At 38.4% G+C, this 23,697-nt stretch overlaps 2 protein-coding genes across 4 annotated transcripts in view; both read left to right on the top strand.

Moving 5' to 3' along the window:
• UBR3 (ubiquitin protein ligase E3 component n-recognin 3) overlaps window positions 1-14,960 on the top strand; it is a 99,489-nt gene extending 84,529 nt beyond the window's left edge. For all 3 annotated transcript variants that reach the window (XM_059475579.1, XM_059475581.1, XM_059475580.1), the window contains 7 exons: window positions 3,066-3,190; window positions 5,698-5,805; window positions 6,350-6,460; window positions 7,271-7,447; window positions 10,277-10,486; window positions 11,752-11,891; window positions 12,501-14,960. In XM_059475579.1, coding sequence (XP_059331562.1) covers window positions 3,066-3,190; window positions 5,698-5,805; window positions 6,350-6,460; window positions 7,271-7,447; window positions 10,277-10,486; window positions 11,752-11,891; window positions 12,501-12,618 — 989 coding nt within the window. In that variant the 3' untranslated portion in view covers window positions 12,619-14,960. The remainder of the gene's footprint in view (window positions 1-3,065; window positions 3,191-5,697; window positions 5,806-6,349; window positions 6,461-7,270; window positions 7,448-10,276; window positions 10,487-11,751; window positions 11,892-12,500) is intronic.
• Window positions 14,961-19,320: 4,360 nt separating this feature from the next.
• Window positions 19,321-23,697, top strand: part of MYO3B (myosin IIIB) — a 193,368-nt gene continuing 188,991 nt past the window's right edge. Inside the window, exon 1 of the mRNA XM_059475789.1 lies at window positions 19,321-19,328. The gene's annotated coding sequence lies outside the window, so the exon portion shown is untranslated. The remainder of the gene's footprint in view (window positions 19,329-23,697) is intronic.

Below are 23,697 nucleotides of genomic sequence, written 5' to 3'. Positions count from 1 at the left end.
CTGAAGTTCAGTGCTGTCTCCCTTTGTTCTGAAGTTGTGTTTTCAAAGAAGCATTCATGCTTTTGATCAAGAAGAATATTTTTCAAACGTTATTTATACAAAGATCTCCTTCTAAATTTAGTAAAGAAGGCCCTATGTCCTCAATTTTGCATCTGGTTCTCTTTGTGAATTCCTTGTGTCATAGGGTATACCATTTAATTTGATATGGAAAATAAAAGATTTATATTGTTGGTAATATGCTTATTTATCTGCGCATTTCTTGCACTAATGTTAAAATTAGAGTTCTAGAAGTGTTTCCTATTTAAACTTAGTTTTTAAGGGTGTTGGTTGATGCATATAATGGAATGAGATGCTTTGAAATTATTTGGTTCCAAAAAGTTTTAAAAATAGGAACATAACTGCATTTCTCAGTATGATTCAAAAATAAGTACAAAAGTTCTGGATTAGCCTGTTTTGATTAGATTGGCCTAGCTGTAGTGATAATACTTTCAGACTGTCAGACTATCAGATTAGGGGCAGGAGTCCTAAATGCATCTCAGTGCAGAACTTTGCTCAGTGGCTTACTTCACATAATTGCAAGCTTTAGAATTATTAAATTGAAAAGATGATGTAGCAAAAGCACAGCCTGCCTCAGAGGGCAGCAGGAAAACAGCACACAGCCCCCACAAGCACACTGCAGGAAGTCAAATAAATCTGCTCTTTGCAGTAGACAAGAATGCAACAGCTTCAGCATTACAGGTACCTACAGCTGCCAAATATATGGCATTAAAAGAGGTAATATACTAATGAAGTGATAATTGATGCAGTGACTGATGTTTCAGTATGTTTCCCGTGGGCTGTTTCTATGACTATAAAAAAGTCTTGGTGCTCATTATACAACAGGTGGCCTCTGAGCTGCTCCTGAGATATTTTCCTAAGGGGGGAAAAAAAAAGATGACGTTTGGGCAGAATTCAGGACTTCTTAAGGGTGACCTAGATGTGGGAATGTGCAGTTTTTGTCCAATTCAGGATTCTCCAAAAATGTAATTCATAGTAATTTATGAGTCACATACATGTAAGTAAATACAAGAGAATTAATTTCATTGAAACATAATGTGGAATAGACACATTTCTGGTGAATTGAACAATTCGTATTAAGCGGGGGAGAGTGGGGACAAAGAGTAATTCTATTTAGCAAAAATCAGATTTTTTGAAATCTGCAAAGACACCCAGTATTGAGCACTGCAATCAGCTGTGCAGAGCTACAAGATGGAGCAGCCTGTGGCAGGCTGGAGCCTGTTGACAGCAGTGTGCCTCTGCTGCTCTGCATGCAGGGGGTTTCCTTCATGCTTTCAGTGTGACATTGGTTTGTATTGCTTGTATCTCCTGTTGAGGGGCTAGAGCTCAGTACCTGAGTTCAGTTCTAGCTGTGATTACAAACTCTTAACTCGGGCCAAAGAGGCAATTTTTACACTTCCCTGAATGTGTGTGGTTTCATCTCATAGATTTCAGTCCCAGAAAATGTCCTGCAAGCTTGCCTGCTGTTATTCCTCAGGGGTAGAATTGCTAAGAAGATGGAGGTTTCAGCAGAGATAAAAAATATGGCCTCAAGATCTAGTGGATCTGGTAAATCCTCCTCTTGGGGAGATGTGAAGAGGAAGGATCATTGTAATGCTGCCTGCTCTAGAAGGGGGGGATAAAGTAAAGGACCATTCATTGTCATGTTTAACACAAGCTCCATAGGAATATAATACAGAAAGGTGAATTTTAAATTACATAATAAGAAATTATGTTAAGATGCTTAAATTGTGCTTATAGTTGATACTTACATAAGCTTATACTCAGAGACATCAAAAAGGTTCAAAATCCATGTCTGCATTGATTTGTAAACACTTGTTACATAGACAAACAATTGTTATTTCGCAAATTTAATTATGTTCTCAAGTCTTAGCTGTGTATATTGTATAATCTAGTAGTGGGGTTTGATATTAGATCCAGGAAAGGAGAAGCAAGGTGTTTCATTTTCCTGGCCTCCTCATTTTCACATACAAAACTCATTTAAATCCTTTGGGAAGAAAGAATGAATTTAACCCAGTTTTTGTGAGGTGCTTATGTAAATTGTTTTGCTTGACTTCAAAGCCTGAGACAACTTCTTAAACCCCTCATTTTTGTCTACACTTTTTAGATATATATTAGTTATGTTTATGCTTAAGGAGTGGTGCAAGTGATGATAGAAACTTCTTTGATCTGCCTAGATTTAAAAACAAACTAGATAATTTGGGACTGGAAATGGAGCCTAAAGTAAAAAGATAAAAAAGGACTCCTTCAGTATCTTCATTTCAGTCAGTGATCTTTTTTTTCCTGTTTCCATTTTAGGAAGTCTTATTTTGCTTCTGTTGCTAGCCTCCCCCAAAAAATTTCAAAACCTTTCTCCTGCAGCCGAGGTGTAGGAAATAATAGTCCTTTAAATATTAAAAAAATAATCATAAAGATCTTTGAAGATCCAGTAAATGCCAGTCTGCCTTCTCCCTTCCTTCTGTATGCATGTGAGGTCCAGTAAATAGGTACTCAAGAGTGTTTTGCAGCAAGTGTTTTATGGTGGGATCCATATCTGGAAGGGAAGGGTTAGCAAGTGATATGCTAGATGTTCTTGTGGTAATTTTTTTTTAAATTTAATTCTTCCAATATTTGTATGAGTGTCACCCCTGATGGGAGGCAGAAGAATGGTAGCCTATGCATTTGCTTACATCTACAGTAATCAGTGGCTTAACTTATGTAACCTTTGGACAAAATATAATCTTGTATTATCACCAGGCCACTAGGATGAAGTCACTGCTAACCAGGATTAAGATGAAAATAAGGAGCAGTGGAAAATTACTTGCCCTGTGCTTGTTCTGTTCACTATGGCTGCCAAGTCATTTCTGAAAGCCAGTAAATATATGTTGTTTTGTATGTTTTGAAGGGCTGTTCTTTGTGTAGCACTTGCTTTTCATTTCAGAATTATAATTTCCATAACTGGAGACTCTGTAATCATTATATTTGCTAAAAAGATCAAATGTTTAAAAATTACTTTCTTTGTTTTACAGAACACTTCACCTGCATTATAAAAGTGCTGTTCACTTTATTGTATACTCAAGCCTTGGCAGCACTTTCTGTTAAATGCAGTGCTGAAGATAGGATGGCATGGAAAGAGTCAGGAGCTCTCAAAAAGGTTGGTTAGTTTATTAAAACATTTATGAAATTCTGCTTAAGTATTTCTAGTATGAATGTAATAGATACTTCTGGATTGCATGTAATAATTTGCTTCTGTTTCAAAATCCAGTAATTTGCTTTGTAATTTCTGCAGGTTTTTGTACACGATGAGACTTAAAAGTTTCACAATTGGTGTCTCTATAGTTTCAGTCTCTGCATTGTTGCAGTGATTGTAATCAGTAAATGCAGCTTTCCTTCCTGTGAAATTGAAGTTTTCCTATATAAACCATGGGCATTGATCTGATGCATTTCTCTACAGGAAAAGCAGGCAGCCTTGTTGGAGGAAAAACCCTCTTGACTTTTGCAGCTTGCTTGTGCTATTTGTGGCTAGCTATACAAATTTCTCTCACTATGTGGTCAAGAGTGCTCATGTGATGAAGAGACAGAGAAGGAAATTTGCCACCATTGTTTCCTTGACTTTTGGTAGTATTTACAAGTAAAGTGACAGTGCATCTTTCTATTTCAGTTCAGCTGATTGAATGCCGGCTGCCACCCAAGACAAAGTTCTCTGCAGTAGCACCAGCATTCATTTAATCCTTCAGTTAACATTTTGCTCCACAGATTGCTTTTCCCAGAAGGTCAGAAGAATGCCAATGTCAGACCAAAGGAAAGGATACAAATATTGGGACCAGGAGAAGAAATGGGTATTACCCCTTTATCAACAGCTGGGCCTTAGATGTAAAATGAAGTAAAGACTGAGAAGCATGACCTGCCTTTTCACATGTAACTTAAATTTGTCATAGTGGCCAGTCTGAATTCCAAGGTCTTAAGGACAAATTATCTGCTGGCTTGCTACTATGAGAAATTTTTTTTACATTTGGATCACTGGACAGTACTTCATTTTGTTAGGTCCCTATGCAGCCCTTCTTTCAATATAATATCATTGTCTTAGAAATACAATGACATTTGCTTGAGGTTTTTGCTAATGATGGGGTTTCTTTTTTCATTGTTTACTTAAGTGATTCTCAAGTGATACATAATTTTGCAGTTTACAGCACTCAGGATTGTGTGATCACACCAGTGATAATCACACAGCTCCCTGTTCCTCTCTCCCAGCCCTTTGGCTGCCTTTCTCTTCTTCAGCCATCCCTCATCCTCATGCATCACAAGGGAAGCTGGTTTTTAATTTAGAAACCTGAGTTCTTTCCTTAAAGTTTCTTTAAGCCCTGGTGGTTGAAAACATATGGTTCAGGTTGCTTTTTCTTCTCTGCTGGTAAGATTGACATTTTAATCCTGGCATGACTACACAGATGACACCCCACTAAACTTTTGTCTATGGATAATGCCAAGTGAATCTATTACAGTTTGGTATTCCAGACATTAAGCATGGGCTGAAAACTTTGCTTTATATTTATGTTAAATGCTGAAACAACATGAAGAGTTTAATTTCTCAGCACGGCTGAGAGATGGATATTGTACTTTTGAAACCAAATTCACCCTCATTATCTTTGCAAGGCATGTTACAGTGTCATAGGAAGCACATGGTAAATGCCTGTGGAGTAAACTTCCAGGAATAACATAGGTTATTCCTATGGTTGGCTTTAGCTACTGGATTAAGTGGGTGCTGCCTTCTGGTTCTTTGACTATAAGCATAAACAGTAAGTGTGTGGTCCCAGTATGAAAGGTGAAGACCCCATCTAAAATGGAGAGTGAAAGTTGATGTCAAAATGCACTAAATAAACCAACTGATGAATTACATACATCACTATGTACTGAAGTATTTGGTTTCTTTAAAGAATCACAGTAATGTTCCACTCCCTTGTTTGTTTTGTTGAGAATATACTAATGGAACTCAGAATTCATATCCAGTCATCTTTTTCCAGGGTAGAATTCATTCTGACTTGGAAAAATACTCAAGAGAATACTGCCTTCTATTTCTTAAAGCTTTCTGTGTTGCTTTTAAATATAATTGCTATGGCACAAAGCTAAGTGGCTATTTATTCTTTACACTAAATATATTTTCCATCTGTAGTAGACATTGTTCATTCCAAATGCAACTTTGTACTTTCTGATAGATTCATTTTAACTTAAAATACATAGCAAGTGTTTGTCATTCATTCTGGTTGGTATGTTTTCAAAAACTACTTTAAAAAAAAATCTTGTATTAGAATTAAAATTCTATTGGAACAAGATGTATCTGTGAAGTGATTCTTTCTGGTTTTACAGTAAACATTTATGTTCTCACAGAGAAAATGTGAAATGCAAACCTTATTCAACAGCTTTCATAAAGCACTCAGTTTAGAACATATGTAATCAAAGTAGCAATTCACATTTCACTCTTGAGCTAAATGCAGTCCCTTTCTGTAAAATTATATATTTGTTTTTAATTTTTTTTTAAGCATTGTGTATCTTTGTAGGTCAAAATTCACATTGATCAAAAGGAAATATTCTTCATTGCTGTTGCTATTACAGAAACATTTTCTCCTTTTTATAACCAGTTCTTTTTGGATTTCTTCTCATTTGCAGAATACATCCAGTGGAGAAAAATCTTGGGACGTATTGCTGGGTCATGTGATTAGTGAACTGTCTAAGGGGAAGATATATGAAGAAGAAGAGACTGAAGAATTACCAGTGGTACTGGCAAATTTCTGGAAAATTTAGCCAGCATGTCCCCTTGGAGTTTTTTTGCCTCGTTGTTATAATGATTTTTCTCTGATCTTGCTAAAGACTTGCAATACAGCTCTTTATTTTCTAGATCAAAGCATAACCCTTAAGGACAGTTTGCCTTTGCAAATGCCTCTGCTTCTTTTAATAATATCAGATGTGGTCAGTGCCACATTGAGAAAGTTATTGACAAATACTTCTTATAATTACAGATTTTAATCATATATATATATATATATATATATATATATATATATGGGTTTTAATCATAAGTACAAAAGACCTTTCAGAAACTTGAATAAGTGAATATTTAAATAGAAAACCCATTTGTTGAGGGGGAAGAAAACCTACAGAGGTATTTCAGATTATTAGTGAAATGCTGGCCTTTGGAATGTATGTTTGACACAGTCATTTACATAATATGCTTTAAAAAATACTTGCTTCATATTGGCCTTTCCATACTTAGGGGATCATTTACCTGGCCAGAATTCAGCAATAGCTTCCTCCTGTCTAGGTAACCCCGGACTCTGTCGAGTGCTATCTGCAGCAGTTCTGCCTGCCTTTCCTCAGGATCACAAGCCTTCTTCAACACCATCTCTTTGGAGGGGATTTGCCTAGTTGTCAGGTACAGAATGAAAGGGGCACACTCAAACGTTTCCATAGAAAAGCTAGAGATGAAAAACTAAACTTGAGGGTGTCTTTTTCATGGTATACATTTTCTGTCCTAAGATTTTTAAAAAATCATATATTGTAGCACTGCAGTTTTTAAAACAATGGTATTATATTCTTAAACTTCAGCAAAGTCATGTGTATTTAATTAGGTCATAGGTGATTGTCTCATAAAATACCAAGATACTTTTAAAACTTGCCCAGCATTTGCAGAGATGGTGTAATTCTACACACAATGGAATTCAGTACTGATTTTCTTAATGCCTGTTAATACTTCATTCTCAGAGACATTGCATCAGCAGACAATTATGTTTAAGTTCCATGACTAATATAAGTAGAGTTTACTGCAGGTTATCTCCCTCTTTTCCTTTCCCCCACATCATCTCCTTTTTAAAACAGCTGTTAGCTAGTTTGGGGTGCTAAACAGAAAGAAAATTATTGTAGAGTTTGGGGCTTTTTTGTTGTGTTTCTATTTTTTGGATTTGTGGTTTTTGTGGGGGAGTTGTGTTTAGTTTGTGGCATTTGGTTGGGTTGAGGTTTTAAGTTGGTTGGTTGGTTTTGGGTTTTTTAATGACAATTTTTTTGCTTCAAGAATCCAGTTTGAAGTGATCTGGTGAAATTGAACCTTTTTGTGTCACTAAGCATGGCTATTTGCATCTTAGTACTAGAATACTTTTTTATTGAAATAGCTATATTTTAAATAAACTATTTAAAAATTAAGAGTCTAGGTATTAATCTAAACCTCTCTGATTTCATGCCCAAAAAGGAAGATGAAGAATTCACCGTTCTTGCAAGCTGCCTGGGTCTGTTACCATCTTTTCAGTCAGCTCATCAGTTCACCAGTGCCTCTTGCCTTGATTGGCCAGTGCCAGCATTTGACATGATATCACAGTGGTGCTCAGAACTGGCTTCATTTGCAGATAGACATCCAGATCAAGTAAAGGTATGTAGCAAAGTTATTTTTTCCAAAATAGTCATGATATGGAAGCATCTGCTTATTGCTTGATGCATTAGCCACATACACTTTGCTTTGGCTAAGGATCAGAGTGTGTAACTTGTAAATGAGAGAGAAGTTGTAATGGGAAATATTGGTAAGTGCATGTGGGTTGAATTGGCTAAAAACAGGAATAAGATGATCTGTGTGGTTTTTATGATTGCTGGAGACAGAATACAGAAACACTACCCTTAGATGATACTAAGTCAGGTCTAACTAACCTGATCACTTTTTATGATCAGGTAACCCGGCTAGTGGATGCAGGGAAGGCTGTAGATGTTGTTTTTCTGGATTTCAGAAAGGCCTTCGACACTGTTTCCCATAGCATACTCCTACACAAGCTAGCTGGCCGTGGTCTGGATAGGAATACCCTTTGCTGGGTTCAAAACTGGCTGGATGGCCGGGCCCAAAGAGTGCTGGTGAATGGTGTCACATCCAGCTGGCGACCAGTCACAAGTGGTGTCCCTCAGGGTTCTGTGTTGGGACCAGTTTTGTTCAATATTTTTATTGACGATATGGATGAGGGCTTAGAGTCTTTTATTAGTAGTTTCGCTGATGATACCAAATTGGGTATGAGTGTAGATCAACTAGAGGGGTGTAGGGCTCTCCAGAGAGACTTGGAACGGCTGGACAAATGGACAGAATCAAATGGGATGAACTTCAATAAGTCCAAGTGCCGAGTATTGCACTTCGGCCATAACAATCCCCTGTACCGATACAAGCTGGGGATGGAGTGGCTGGATAGTGCCCAGGTGGAAAGGGACCTGGGGGTGCTGGTTGACAGTCGATTGAATATGAGCCAGCAATGTGCCCAGGTAGCCAAGAGGGCCAATGCCATCCTGGCCAGTATCAGAAATGGTATGGCCAGCAGGAACAGAGAGGTCATTCTTCCCCTGTACTCGGCACTGGTGAGGCCTCACTTGGAGTACTGTATCCAGTTCTGGGTCCCTCACTTTAAGAGGGACGTTGAGTTACTTGAGCGTGTCCAGAGGAGAGCAACGAAACTAATAAGGGGCTTGGAACACAAGCCATATGAAGAGCGACTGAGGGAGCTGGGGTTGTTCAGCCTGGAGAAAAGGAGACTAAGGGGTGACCTCATCACTCTCTACAACTTCCTGAAGGGTGGCTGTGGTGAGCTGGGGGTCGGCCTCTTTCTCCGGGCGACAACGGATAGAACAAGAGGACACAGTCTCAAGTTGCGTCAAGCTAGATGTAAGTTAGAAGTAAGAAGGAAATACTTCACAGAAAGAGTGGTCAGAAACTGGAATCATTTACCCAGTGAGGTGGTAGAGGCATCATCCCTTGAAGAATTTAAAAAAAGACTGGATGTGGCACTTGCTGCCATGATCTAGCTGAACAGTTAGAACATCGGCTGGACTAGATGATCTTATAGGTCTCTTCCAGTCTTGAAATTCTGTGATTCTGTGATTCTGTGATTCTGTAAGTGTGTCCCTGTCTTCTGCACCTGTAGCCAATAAAGGGCAGATTATAGAAACTTTAAGAAAAGAGGTATCAGAACTTTTCCTTGCCTGTTTTAAATTACTGTAAAACATTGCATCTTCAGTTGCAAAACTGAAAAAAACGAAAATGTTAAAATCTGTCTAGTAGTTGCTGATGAAAGATGGTACATTTTCTCTAAAGGTTAAAGAAATAATACCAAGACTTGAGTTAGTGCAACTGAAATAATCAGTTGTGAAATGTTTCAACATGAGTGCATTGTTTTGATGACAAAGCTGCATCTCAACAATTCAAGTCCCCTTCTCCTAAATCTGAGATGTTGGGGGAAAGCCAGATGCATTCCTCTCTCTGCAACATGATTGTTCCTGTGAAAATTTGAATACCCAGATTAATCTCAAAATACAGTTCCTGCTAATCTGTTAGATATTATAGATTGCAGTGAAATTGATAGCATTTTTCCCATGATTGGAAAGCAACCAAGTACAAATGCAGTATTTCATTCTCTTTTTTACTTTTTTGCAATTTAGGTTTCAAGGTTATGCACTCTTAAAAAAATTTTTGGACCTTGCAAAAAAGATCCCATCTGACCACTATGCTCATCAGTTATAAACACAGAAAAAAATTACTACATTGAAAGAAAACATATTTCTGTTTAAACCCTCCCAAACAACATAAAATTGGACAATGTTTTTAAGAGCAAGCAAGAAGAGTTAGGCTTTTCAAAGCAGTATTTAAGACAGGTAGTGCCTGTCTTGTCAAAAATTGTGAGTTCTAGTAACTTCTTAATGGTGGGTGTCCAATACAGTTTTGAAAAACAGGCAGATGTCATCAAATACCATTTACAGAGATTACCTTCAGTTCTGTTTTTGAAAATTTGAGTCTAAATTTTAGCTAGGAGACAGCTTTCATAGTCAGTGCCAGAGTTTGGGAGTAACACCTTGAAACTGCCAAACAAACTTAGTGCAGGGAGTGAGAGTCTTTCTTGTAGGTGACTCTTAATCCTCTTGTTTTAACTGTGAAGGTTTTTGTACTTAAAATATGTCACATGTAGAAAACATCCCTGGGAAAAGGCTGGTGCCCATTTTGTACCTGTTACAAAGGATGAAATGTGACTGCAGTTGGAAGGGTAATCAGCCAGGAGCAGGTGACTATTACAAGGTGACATTTGACTTCTAAATTTGTGAAATGCAAAAGAAATGGGATATTTTTAAACTGCATGTTTCTTTTATGTGGTATTCTCTTATTTTTTTTTATTTTTTTTTTTAAGAAAAATGCTTTAAAAATTGACTGAACTGATATATATTCTTACCTTATTTGTAGGCTTTGCTCATCCAGGAACCTAAGTGGGACTTGCCCCGCCTCCTTCAGTTGCCTGAGAATTACAATACCATTTTTCAGTATTATCACAGAAAAACATGTTCCGTTTGTACCAAGGTTCCTAAAGATCCTGCTGTTTGCTTAGTTTGTGGTACTTTTGTATGCTTGAAAGGACTGTGCTGTAAACAACAGAGCTACTGTGAATGTGTACTGGTAAGAGAGAGTTAATTCAAATAATGTAATTGATTCTCACGCTCACTGATTTTTGTTAACTCTGTTGCTTAGTTTTGATGGTTTCCTTTTCAAAATGAGTTTATATAATCATAGAATAGTTTGGGTTGGATGGAACTCTTGAAGGGTCATCTAGTCTAACCCCCAGTGATACAGTTTAGTGCCTATTTCTGAGGGATAGACCTAGACTGGATTCTGGAGGTCAATTGACTTGCATAGCAACCTCTTTCCCCTTTTTGTGAAGTCTTACAAAGCCACTGTGTGTAATGTTGACACGTAGTTTTGATTCACAGCCAGTTGAAATTTGTTTACATTTGGGTTGTTTGTATATTATTTTAATTTTCCTCTGGTTTGTTTCCTTGCTTTCCAAGTACATAGAAAATCAGTCTGTGGTTGATTTGAGTATTTTCTGATACCTGACCACCTACTAGAGATCTACAGACTGTAACTACATAGGTGCTGATTTAAGGTCTTTGACTTTTTCAGTAGCTAAGTTTTCTAGTCAGTATATACATAAGTTCTTTTGGGAGTCTGAGTTGGATGACATCTATTGCTGTTTTTCATACTATGATAAAGTTTTGCTTTGATAGGTTTTCTCTTTACTTCCATTGAACTGTTAGGGGAAGACTGGAACTATATGGACTTCACAAAACTGTGAGAGTAGTTTGTTAGAGAGATATTTACAAATGGGGCATAAAATGTCAGAGATGAATGACATATTCAACAAAACAAGAATTACTTAAAAATTTTTTATTAGATTTGTAGATCCACAGACTAGATCTGTGAGCATGGATAGAGAAAGCAAATGTTTAACACTATAGACTGTTGTAAAAGAGGTAATACTATGTTTTCTAAATACTTTCTCCTGTTTTTGCTATCTATGGAAAATACTTGGTAATCCTAAACAGTTTGCTATACAACAACAAATTAAAAATATTGCACATAATATTTTTGTTTATTTTTTGTAATTCATTTTTTTACATGGTAACAAATATTCTCCCTTGCTGAGTAGGGAAATGTTTTTATATGCAGGTGGTGTTATGGCAGCACAAGACACTGAATTCTAGTTTGGATGGAGAATTTTGGGGCAGGCTATCCTTTGGCAAACTGTCTCTTACTCAATAAGGTCTTTTGAATGTTATTTGAAGGAAAACAAAGTATTATTTTTTAAATTGCTTCTGTTACAAAGTTGACAGATATTAACAGAATCTTTGCACTCTTGCCTTTCTACACCCATAACATTACAGCATTCTCAAAACTGTGGAGCTGGAACAGGAATATTCCTTTTGATTAATGCATCTGTAATCATCATCATACGAGGCCATCGTTTCTGCCTTTGGGGTTCTGTTTATCTCGATGCACACGGGGAGGAAGACAGAGATCTTAGGTAATGTTTTCATTACAGCTCTGTTTCATTGTTGGTGCCTCTGTGTAGATCAACTCTGTCTTGTAACATGCAATAACAGATTGTAATAGATCTCTGCCTTCCTTGTGTGGAAAAATGGAAAATCCCTATTTAGTGCACTTGGACTGACTTTCATTGGCTTGGGTTCTTGAGGATTTTTTGGCCCAGAGGTGGTGTAGTCATGATCATTGACTTATACCAGGAACCCAGCATACAGGTTACTATGTTGCCATTCCCAACTACGGTTAATTCTGTGTTGTGTTGGGAAACACTTGTCTTCCAATGTTGTTGTTCGGCCTTTAATCAAACAATGCAGTTGGATTCCAGTGTAGGGACGGGGCTTAATTTCCAAGCCACACATGACTGAGAAAACAAGTGATTGTTTCTGGATTCTGCTATCCAGTGTAAGGAAGGGAAGTCCCAGCAGTTACCATACCAGAAGCAAAAATAAAAACCTTGCACCAATAAAAATGCATGTTTACCCTGCAAAACATTTGTATGAGTATAGTGTTGATTATGTAATGAAGCATCTTTCCATTTACTTGGCATATTAACTATTTATTTTCTTCTTCCTTTTTTTTTCCTCCACAGGCGTGGTAAACCCCTATACATATGCAAGGAAAGATACAAAGTGCTTGAACAGCAGTGGGTGTCTCATACTTTTGATCATATCAATAAAAGATGGGGGCCACATTATAATGGCTTGTAAATCATCGTCATCATCATCTACACACCATGTAACTGCTGTTACCATGAATGAATGCAGCTTGACTGACAATAGCTTTAACTGAACAGGAGTTTGGCTCCTTGGCTCGGGGTGGAAGCGGGTATGGGCTTAAAAGGGAAATGGAACTTTGTCAACATGTGGAATCTGTGCAAAATGAGCTGTTGTTGCTACAAAAGAATGATACAATAATTGAAATTAAATCCTCAAAATGGTGTGAGCAATCTTATTGCACTCAGTAGTCTATTTTTCTTGTGTTTTTTAAAGTCCATTATTGTTAAGAAGCACAAATTTACTTGGAGTTGTTTAGAGGCTCCAGGGGTAGCTGTCTGGGTTTTATTTTACTTTGCATGGAATTGAGTTTTTAGCAATTTTTGCTGAAACGGTGTATATGTCTATTACATCTACTAAGTATGTTGGATAAAATTCCTTTGCCTTTTCTGTGTTGGCTTGAGGTTTTTGACTTGATAGGCATTTGTAATTAGGTCTGTAAAACAACTGTGAGACTGCATGGTAATAATTGGTCTGAAAGGTGAATTTTAAAGAGTATTTCACTTATAGAGGTCTATTGAAATATTTCAGGCATTACTGAAAACTTACACATTCTCAGGAACTTCATTTTTTTTTCTCCATAAGTCAATGAAATAACTGTAAATTAGGTATCTTACTGCTCTTCATGTAATCCAGAACACACATTCTGTCTTCATTTTTTTCCCCAGGAAGGAGCTTTACTTTTTTTCACATAATTTGAATAAATTGTTAATGATAACATACAGAAATTGCTGTATATAGGGAATTTGTTTGGTGCCCAACGTAGCAGATCCCAGTTACAAGTGTAACAACCATAAGCCTGCCTATCATTCCAAACCAGATGTATGTTTCAGAATGATTGGATTAGGAATGTGCAGGCTATTCTAAAAATGAAACATCATTTTGTATCTTTACTGTTATTTCAGGAGGTTCCTCAATATTATTTTATTGTTTAAAGTAATCACTGTTCTTTCTGCTTGGTTTCCTAAAAAGGAAAAATTAAAAAAAAAAAAAAAAAATCAACAGAGGTAGCCAAGATGAGCTACCAGTGCATGTGCAGCCTCACTGGATGAATGCCAAAACAATTTATGCTTAGAGGACTAAAAAATTCATGAAAAGAGGCATAACTGGGCTAAAATCCATAGTGTAAGTAGGTAGGAAAGATTATAGTCAAAATACTGGTATGTAATATATTGCTACTATTGTTTTTCACAAGTCTTGGACATTTGTGGGCTATTTCATACAGTACTACCAAGCAGTTCCCTGAGTTCCCTGGTAGTTTTGACTTTCACAGCTTGTGTGTAAAATAAACTTTGTATGTGTAAAATAAAAACATCTTATGATAAAGCCACATATGCAAAGAAAACAATTCCCCAGTGGAAATCATTATCTAGTGAAAAGTGTATAGGGGAAATAAAATCACTGTATAGCAATCAAGAACAGACCGAAGGAAAAGTAAATACAATGAGTTTTTCTGGATACCTGCAATTTAAAAACCCTACAATAAAGGATACTGGTTTTTATACATACATATAAATATATAAATATATATTTCAAAAGTATTACACTACTTCCTATAAGATTAGAATTACTCTGTTTCACTGACTAAATGGCTGTGTCTTTTCCAAAATATTACTTTTTTGATACTGTATTATAAGTTCTGCCTGTGATATTTTTGCATTGCTCATTAAGAATATCAGGCCATTTTGTAAGTGTGGTTAAAGAGCAAAAAGATTCTTTACATTGCCAGCATAACATTATTACAGGGCTCATGAACTTGAGTGATCTGTAGTTTGAAGCTCCAATGCTTTATTTACAAGAGATAATGTGTCCAGAATTTGATTACTGTGTTTTATTTAAAACAGAATGTTCTCTGATTGTGCATATGGATGTGAAGTAAAACTATTAGCCTTAACTTTAACATTTGGGTATTTCATAGTGGTTATTATAGTACTGGTGAATTAGTCACCAGTCAATTTAAAAACGACAAAAAATTACTTGGTTGAAAAATTGTACTTGAATATCCTTGCATGCTGCTAAACAAGGATTTTTATTTCCCCCATGACTTTTTAAATCCTACTTTATTAAGCTAACCTTGAAAAATAACAGGTCCAAACTAGACTGGTGTGTGTGCGTATTACTCAAATGTTCTGGTGTGATATCCTGTATGAATGATCATTTAAGTACAGTACATTACTGTAGACTCTAAATCAATCTTTATAACACATCAGAAGAGTACAAAACTAGGAATACAATAATTGGCATTGTAAGATATGTTAATAAAAGTCTACTGTCAATCTGTGTGTTCATGAAATTTTTTCTCTCTGGCCCAGTAATCCAAAATGACACTGAGTTCCACCCACTAGCCATGCAGTTACTTAAATGTTACAACTTTATGCATGCAAGCTTTGCATAGAGAGTAAACCTGGTATGTGTTTTAATTTATTGCTTACAGTCATGTATTTTGCAATAGTAATTTGGATTATTTTACTCATAACTATAGCACTTAAAGTAGTGCTTAAGTGTATTCCAGCTATTCCAGCATTGCTGCTGCAAACTGCTAAATTGGTGAGTTGAGAAACTACTTTTGGGAAAATGCTTGATCTTTTTTGTCAAATCTTATTCTTACACTTCAATTTGATGAATGTAATATTTATGTATTAAGTTTTTTCTTTTCTTTTGACCTTTGAGAGATTTAGTGGAACAGTCTTCTTTTGGCCTTGACCTTTGGATAACAGCATCTTTCCTTTTTCAGTGATGGCCTGAATTTTTTTATGAATATTTTCATCACCCTTGCAATAGGAATCTTGTGTAACTCACGGTATTTCACAAGGAAATTACATTTTTTCTTTTAAAAACAGGGTCTTTTTCCACAGTATCCAACAAATGTTATTCTTTACTTCAGAATCCCTTGAGATCAGTTCACATTGTGTGCATAGCTGCCAGGGGAGACTTGAGTTTTGTGGTGATTTTGATATGATTTCTATCTAATTTTCATCTAACCTAAATTCTGCTGTCCTGTTTATCAGTTTCTTTTCTCAGAGGTGGGGGCAGTGATGAATGAAGCCTGGGTGACTATTAGCATAGATGAGAATGAAATTATGCTGTTTGCAAAGAAACCCACAGGAATGACCTGAGCCAATGTGTGGAGCTTCACAGTTCTAAATTACCAAGCACAGGAGATAAGGAAGTGCATGTAACCAGAGGAGGCTGGCTCTGTGTGACAATTTGTGTTGAGTTTGTTTTTGTTTGAGTGAGATTGCTCACTGCAGTCAGTGAGATCTGTACTGCTGGGCTGATGGATGTCTCCTTTTGTAGGGCACAGTGCCCAAAGCCCCTGCTTGCATGTTGTCTCAGATGGGCAGTAGTTCCCCTGCAAATTCTCTTACACTGAGAAGCTGCTGTGAGTTCTGCCTTGTAGCTTACCCTGCTGCTTCTCTGACTGCAATGTCTAATACATTTCCCATTATAGGATACCTTTGACTCATTACTGCTAAGTATTTTAATAATTTTGATTTAAAACAATTGTGCTGGACTTATTCCTCATAGAAGGATTTATTTTTTAATGTTATAACAAAACCAAGCAAGATAACCTTCAGAGATTAGAGCTGGGGAAAAAAAAAAAAAAAACAACAAGTACTCTTCATGCCCAATACTGAGAAAAGTATAATGCAAATATTTACTGTCCCTACATTTTGGCCTTAAATCTGGTGACCAGATATGCACAGGTCACATTTGAATGTAGAACACAAGTGCATACTAAAGCACTTGCCAAATCAGAACAACATGTTCTCAGGGATTACTTGTAATACTGGCAAATACCTAAAGTAGATAATGAGCCTTTGTTTTTCAGGTGTCAAGGAATATACTTTGCACCTTGCAGTTGAAGCCACTAATACAGCTTGAAAAGTTACTTTGCTTCTGTTTCCTTGAAAGACTGGAGCTCTCCTTTCTTTCATGCCTTTGTTGTCTCCATGTTGTATATGCAACTTCTTTGTGTAGTACTGCACAACAAAAGAAGCCTAAACCAGCTGGAGAGCCCTCTACAACTGTACAGCAATACTTTGTGAATAAATTGCATTTTCTCAGGGTACTAGAGATAGCCAGGGGGTGTAGCTTGAAAGTTAGTTTGTAGAGAGACTGGCTGCTTTCATGCTGGTCATTTTAGATTTGTCACACATCAGCTTTGAAAATTTAAAATTTAACGTTGCATTTTTTCCAAGTATCTCCACAGGCCCTAAAAGAAACTGCCTTTGTTCTAGGATAATTTCCCATTGCTCTCTAGGGAGTTTAGCATGGAACTGGTGTTTTAATCTCAGCTCTGCAACAAGGTACTTGGTGACAATGCTGGTATAAACATACACATCGTATAAAGTACAGATATGTAGGTTTTGTTAAACGAAGATCTTCAGGACAGCTGAAGGGACTGTTAGGTATTGTTTCCTTTAGGTTCTCTAGCTGTCTGCTTTATCCTGCTTGTTTTGTCTCAACTTGTAAGCTCTTTTATCCAGCAGGAACACCTCCTGTTTGGATCAGTAAGTCCTGCTCTGTAATGTTAGATCAACTGGTATTTGAGCAAATCCAGGTAGTAGAGTCTGCCATCATCAATAAACATAAATGTGCACACAGGACCTAAGTGAGATATGGCCCTTTCATGTTCATGCTTTTTGCCTTTTTTCAAACTGCTGCCTTCAACCTCAAATATCCCTCCTCACACAGATATGTTGGCAGTAATCAAAATCAACAGGAAACTAAAATGGGGTTGTTTCCCATAGTCAGACGTGATTCTGGACAGAATAATACCTCTTCAATATCTCTATATCACCTTTTTTGTCCTGCCAAAAGCTGTTATCTCAAGAAATAAGTACTTTCTGAGAGTTAAAGAAGCTTATTGCCTTTCAATACTTAGTGCGTATTTGTATGACTAATACTCACAGCAGGTGACTGATGTAATTCAAATAACCTTCAGATACCTGGCTATTCAGAAATGGGTCACACTTCCACTTTCTCCCAACTTGGATTAGATATTTTTAGTTACATAACTTAACAGGAAGACTTCTTACAGAACATTTCCCTTATACAAGAATATTTTAAAAAATAAAATTAGCAGGATGCTATTTTAGCAACACTTAATTCACAGACTGGTGTTCTTTCTCTTTTAATCCTGGGCAGAATTAGGGACTATTCATCAGATTACTGCATGCAGTTTTACAATTCCAGTCTGTCTAAACAAACAGGTAAGAAATCCCCAGCAATCTGAAGCTAAGGTACTACAGCAGCAGTGCTCTTCTGTGGGAGAATATTTCCAAGAATGCTGCAGTACACTTTTTCACTGTATATTGCAGAGCTGTGTTGCATCTTGTCCTCTGAAACATATGTCAAGAGACGTTATGTGTGTGAATAGCAAGGTGGTTCCCTAGCAACAATAAATAGAAGAAAGCTCAGCCCATTCAAGTGATTTACCTTTGTAAGTGTGTGGCAGCAAAGATGGATTTTGAATACTAAGGGAACTCATTAGCTGGAAGAAGAAAAGCAGCAAATAAAGAACTGTAGATACATCTTACCCAGCACTCCTATTGTGTACAGCATAATTGGGAATTTGCATAAGATATTCTTAATGTGAAATATCATCGCATTTTACTCTTTTCTCAGCAGCTTTTAATTTTCTGTACTAAAACGGGGTAAAATGTTGCCTGTGGGAAAATGTAAGGAGAAGGTACTTTGGTTATTTGGATAAATTCACCTTCCAACTTATTATTAATGTCCTGTGTGCTCAGACTGAGCATTGAGTGATACAGGACATTCAGTTGCTCAGATGTCCATCCACTAAGGGTAAATGCATAGATTTGAATGTAACAACAGGCACATGGTATGACTCATGGGGATGGTCCATGCAGACCTAAGAGTTGGACTCTGTGGTCTTTGTGGGTCCCTCCCAAGCAGGATATTTTGTGATAATAAGTAAAAAATAATAATTAGCTATGAGATGTAATGGCACTCCCAGTTACACTACTGCTGCCTCTGTGAAGAAAGCTTCACAAAGCAAGAGTAAGGATTACTCTTGGGAGCATTACACTCCAGCTATGTAGAATAAAGAGTAATGTTATAGTATTTGGGTCATGTTACAGAATAGATTACAGAATCACTGAGTTGGAAGAGACCTTCAACATCATTGAGTCCCATGAATGTGCTAACATCTCAACTGAACTGTGGCACTGAGCGTACATCCGGTCTTTTTTTAAACACATCCAGGGATGGTGACTCCACCACCTACCCAGGCAGACCATTCCAGTACTTGATCACTCTGTGTAAAAAACATTTTCCTCACATCCAACCTGTATTTTCCTTGGTGCAGCTTAGGACTCCGTTCTCTTGTCCTGTCAGTTGCTGCCTGGAGAAAGAGACCAACTCCACCTTGTAGGGGGATAGAATATAAGAAAATCAAGATAGTCTAGAAAGTAATCTTACCCCTAAGGAGTTGCAGCTGGGCCAATTATCAAAGATTAGGAACAGGCCTGACTTTAACAGGCCACAGCTGTAAGCAATGAGAAGAAGAGTGCTATACAAGAGTGGGGTGGCTGTTGAGAAGGGAGCTGGAATCAGTTGGCTGCTTTGTGAAGAAGAGTGAGTGCCCTAAGGAGTTGCCCATGAAAAACACCAAGAAGGTATGAAACTTTTGATAAGGAGACAACAGTATGGAGCCCCTGCAATAAGATGACAACCCCACCTGACTACAACCACCTTTCAGGAAGTTGCAGAGAGTGATAAGGTCACCTCCGAGTCTCCTCCAGGCTAAGCAACCCTAGCTCCCCCAGTTGTTCCTCACAGGGCTTGTGGTACATGTTGCCAGCTAGACTCTGTGGCTATTGCTATCTAGAGTATTCAGTGTGTAGGCTCTTCTATGTGTATTTTTGTTGTTGACTGTAAAAAAGTCCTGTGAGTCACCTTCATCTGGAGTTTAGTCTGGAATGAATCCAGTATAATTCCAAGTCACTTTAGTTCAGCAATGCTATTTACATTTCACTGCTATCCCTACACCAGGCATTCCATCTCCCGCCTTCCGTCTCCTGGTGTCTGCCTGAGGTCTGCAGTCTGTGCTTGTGATTTGTAAGGGCTGGACTATGGTTATGTACCTTGCACTTGAGTCTTGGCTAGAACTGTTACGTTATTGACCTGCTTCTCTGCTCCTTCCTGATGCAAGTGTGTTTACTCTTCAGTGCTGGGCTGCTGCCTATGTAGGTTTTAGTTTTGCTGTACTTCTGCAGCTGTTGGCTTCTTTAAATTATCTTTGCGTATATGCATAAAGCACCAATATTTTTCTCACTGCTTCCATTATTTTTCAGAGATGTGGTAGAACCCACTCCTACACTAACATTGCTGATAGTTCATTCCTTCACTACTGAAGAATTTTTGAATAGAAGTTTTCTCCTTTTCAGTCCTATTTGCTGTTTTTTGCTTTGATCTAGACAGTAAAACTCAGTTGTTTTGCCCTTTCTGCAGCTGAGTGTATTTAGCCTTCTAAAGCAGAGAAGGTCAGAGTCCAGCTAGCTGAGGTTAAGGCTGACACCTTGCTGCATGGTCTGCCAGCGCCCCTCGGCGTCGTAAGGCCTCGGGCTGTGCTGGTTGCGGACTGGATCGCTGCTAAACAATGAGAAGGAAGGAGTTGGACACTCGCTGGGGGGGGGGGGGGGGCTAAACAGGTTTATTGGAAAGCCCACGATGTATCAGCAAACGACCAAGAACAAAGCGTGCTTCAGAGTTTTAAAGGGAAGGAGTGGACCCGGGAGGGGTTTACAGAAGACCAATGGGGAGAGAAGAGGGGATGAACTTAACACAAATGACATAGTGGAGAGCCCAATAGGTACCAGGTATGGGAGGGGTCCCGGGACCACAGCCAACCACAACCCCCAAAGAGGAGAAGCTTCTGGAATACCAGGTGGAGTGGGGGGGTGATTGACTTGGCCCAGGGAGGAGAAAAAGCATACATATAAGGGAAAATGGGGAGGAGGAATTATATAACCTAAAAGATTGACAACAGAATTGGCAGGGCTGTGGCGGGAAAACTGAGGAGGGCAGAACCATTTTACACAAAATGGGGGGGAGCAGATACATAAAATGGGGGAGGAATTAAATGAACTTAATGAACACACTACAACACTTTCTCTCTTCAGTATCCAGGTAATGCAGTAGTTTCCTATTCTAGTTTTCTTCTCTTTTGAAATAGTAGAAGAAAAATCCTGATGTCTCAGCTAGGGCAGCAGTCTTTGTGTGCAAGTATGCACAGACACATTAAAGGCAGATAATGCCATTTCAGGTATCAGTTTAAAAACATAACTGCCACAAGACCTTGGCTACAAAACCTCTTGCACAGTTTGTTTTCCTCAAAATGGTGGCAACCTTTAAACAAAGTGCATTTGCATTTATTTTAAAGCTAAAAAAGGAAAACTGGAGCAGCACCTGTGTGACCTGGTAGGACAAGACAATAAAACACAATACACAGTCACTTTGGCTACTTAAGATTTCACATAAGGGTGCTGCATCCCCAAAATTCAGAACTGCCTGAAGATTTTCATGGAAGCAGTTAGCATTTCAGGAGTATCCTTAACGTCTTCAGCACTATTTTTTCCCTTCCAGCAAACCTGTTTCGTATGATTCCATTAAATTCTGATTCATCAGTGTTTATGATGTGTGTAGCTTAATGCAACCATGCATTCTCTTTGTAACTGCAAGTCCATCTCCAGGCACAGAAAAATGTACAGAGAGATGAACAGGTATTTAACAAGTAAGAAATCCTAACTTTAAAAGGGATTTACTGTAGTGAATAATGCTTGTCTATATCAATTTAGATAAGAAGATTTTAAGATTATAAATCAGAGTAAGACAATGCACATCAACTTTTTACTTACAGAAAGCATAGATTCCATTGTAATTATATGATTAAAGTGTTTCCAGTTATAATGTGTTGGTTACATGTTTGTAACGTGTTGGTTACAAGTCAGTATTGTATGACAATTTAAAAATTAATAGATTGTCAAAAAAAACCTAGTTAATGTATACCAACTGAAAGCTTCTGTGGACTACACTTTGGATAAGCTCCTCAGGTAAATTCTGTAGATTTATTGCCTATGAAATATTTTGTTTCCATTCAATTCTTGAGGCTATAGCATTTTAGAACATTTCATTTAATAATAGCTTTTCACCTTTTGGCATCTAGCCATGCCCATATAAATGACACATTCTCTAATTTTCTAATGCAGTCTAAACTAAGGCTAGGAAGGACTTGGATTAGTGCAGCAATTGTATAACGGTTCTATCAATGTTTTTTTCAGTATCCATGCCATGTCACTCATATCTTCCTGTCACAGTTCTGTCTTCCTCCTTGATTTTTTCCCCTGCTTTTGCAACATCTGTGAGGTTAGTTCTGGCATGTTTTGGTCCTTTGTACTGCACCTCATGTAATCCCAGTCCATTTTCTTGTAGTCACTAAATGTCCCGATTTTCTGGGGGTTTTTTGTATTTTTTTTTTAATTGCATTTCATCTTATCATATCTCCTTTCTGGAGTGTTTGTAAGGCATTCTTCTCTGTTTGGCATGATTTCGTTTCCCTTCCCAGATGTTCAGTTGTACTTACAAAGCCACTACAATGTAAATGGCTGCATCATGGAAGAGCACTGTGGGTTTGGAAAAGCAGTATGGGATATAAGCATGGCACTTGTGTAGCTCCAACCCAGTTTGGTCACCCACTGTCACTGTGCCTGGACTGTAAATGGTTACGTTGGACAGGCTGGCAGAGTTTGGAAACACAATTCTAGCTGGACAGCATGGGCCTAGTGAAAAGGGATTAAAAAGCCATCAGCATCAGAACAAAATAAGTAGGTACATGAAGATAAAGAAAATTATTAAACAAAGAGTTTTGTAACAACTCACAAAGGTCTAGATTGCATGAGCCAAAATTATGTAGGAATATATGAGGAAGTTCCTATGGTTCAAAAACTAACATAAGAATCCAGGAGAAATGTGGGAATAACTAGAGGTTTTGGATTTGATTATCAAGGAAAAAAAATATATATATATAAAGCTCTCCTACTTTTTTGTTTGGTTGGTTTTTTTGGGTTTGTAATCATGAAGACTGCTTACAGTGTACTTGTTAAATGCAGATGAGAATGACAAGCGTGTTTGAAGTGGTACTGGAGGCTGTGCAGGGAGTCAGCCCTTGCTGGAGCTGGTGGATAGAGCAGCCGCTCTCTGTGACCGAGGCAGGTCCCGTTACAGCCGCGGGGCAGGAGGCAGGGCATGGGCATGGGCATGGTGGGCTGGCAAAGGGCAAAGAGAGAACAGGTGCAGGGAGCTGAGTGAGCCAGCCCCCGTGATGTGTTCGCTTGCAGAAAGCATCGGCATATCGAGCAAACGAATAACCTCCCGGTTTTCTAATATTTTTTTGTAAACAAAGAAAAGTGTCAAAAGAGAAATACATACCTGCATTTCTTCTCATCAATCAACCTGAAAATTGGGCGTGACCGAACTCAATTCAGTCAGGTACAAAAGGAGAAGCCCAAAGACGGGAGTTCTCCCCGCCCTCACACCTTAAGAGGAAGAAATGCTTTATAAAACCGTTTCCTTCACCAGGACCCGTTTCTCAGAGCACAGGTGGAGCTGTGCTCGCAATTTATTCTTTTCCACAATGAACTGAATGCACAGAGGGACTGCTGCTAGCTATGCCCACGTCGGCATCACTTTTATTTCCATCAAAGCTCACTGCACCTTTCCCTTCCCTTCCTCCGGGCCCCACTCCGGAGCCCCGGGCCGCGCCCGCCCTGAGGGGCCGGCACGCACCGCCTCACGGGGCCGAGCGCCGCCCCTGCCGCAGCTCGCTCAGCGCGGGGCCGCTGCCGCCTCAGCTCGGCCCGTCGGGCGGGCGGCGCTGCCCCGGCTCCTCAGCCGTGCCGAGACTGAGAGAACATTGTCTTTCTCTCTCAGGTGTGCCCAGCTCCCGCCAGCTCTCCGGCCCTGCGAGGCCGCCCCGCCGCCAGTTGG

The sequence above is a fragment of the Ammospiza nelsoni genome, chromosome 7 (genome assembly GCF_027579445.1).
Source record: "Ammospiza nelsoni isolate bAmmNel1 chromosome 7, bAmmNel1.pri, whole genome shotgun sequence".
In the NCBI taxonomy this organism is placed as follows: Eukaryota; Metazoa; Chordata; class Aves; order Passeriformes; family Passerellidae; genus Ammospiza; species Ammospiza nelsoni.
This window is presented reverse-complemented; position numbering and strand designations above follow the sequence as displayed.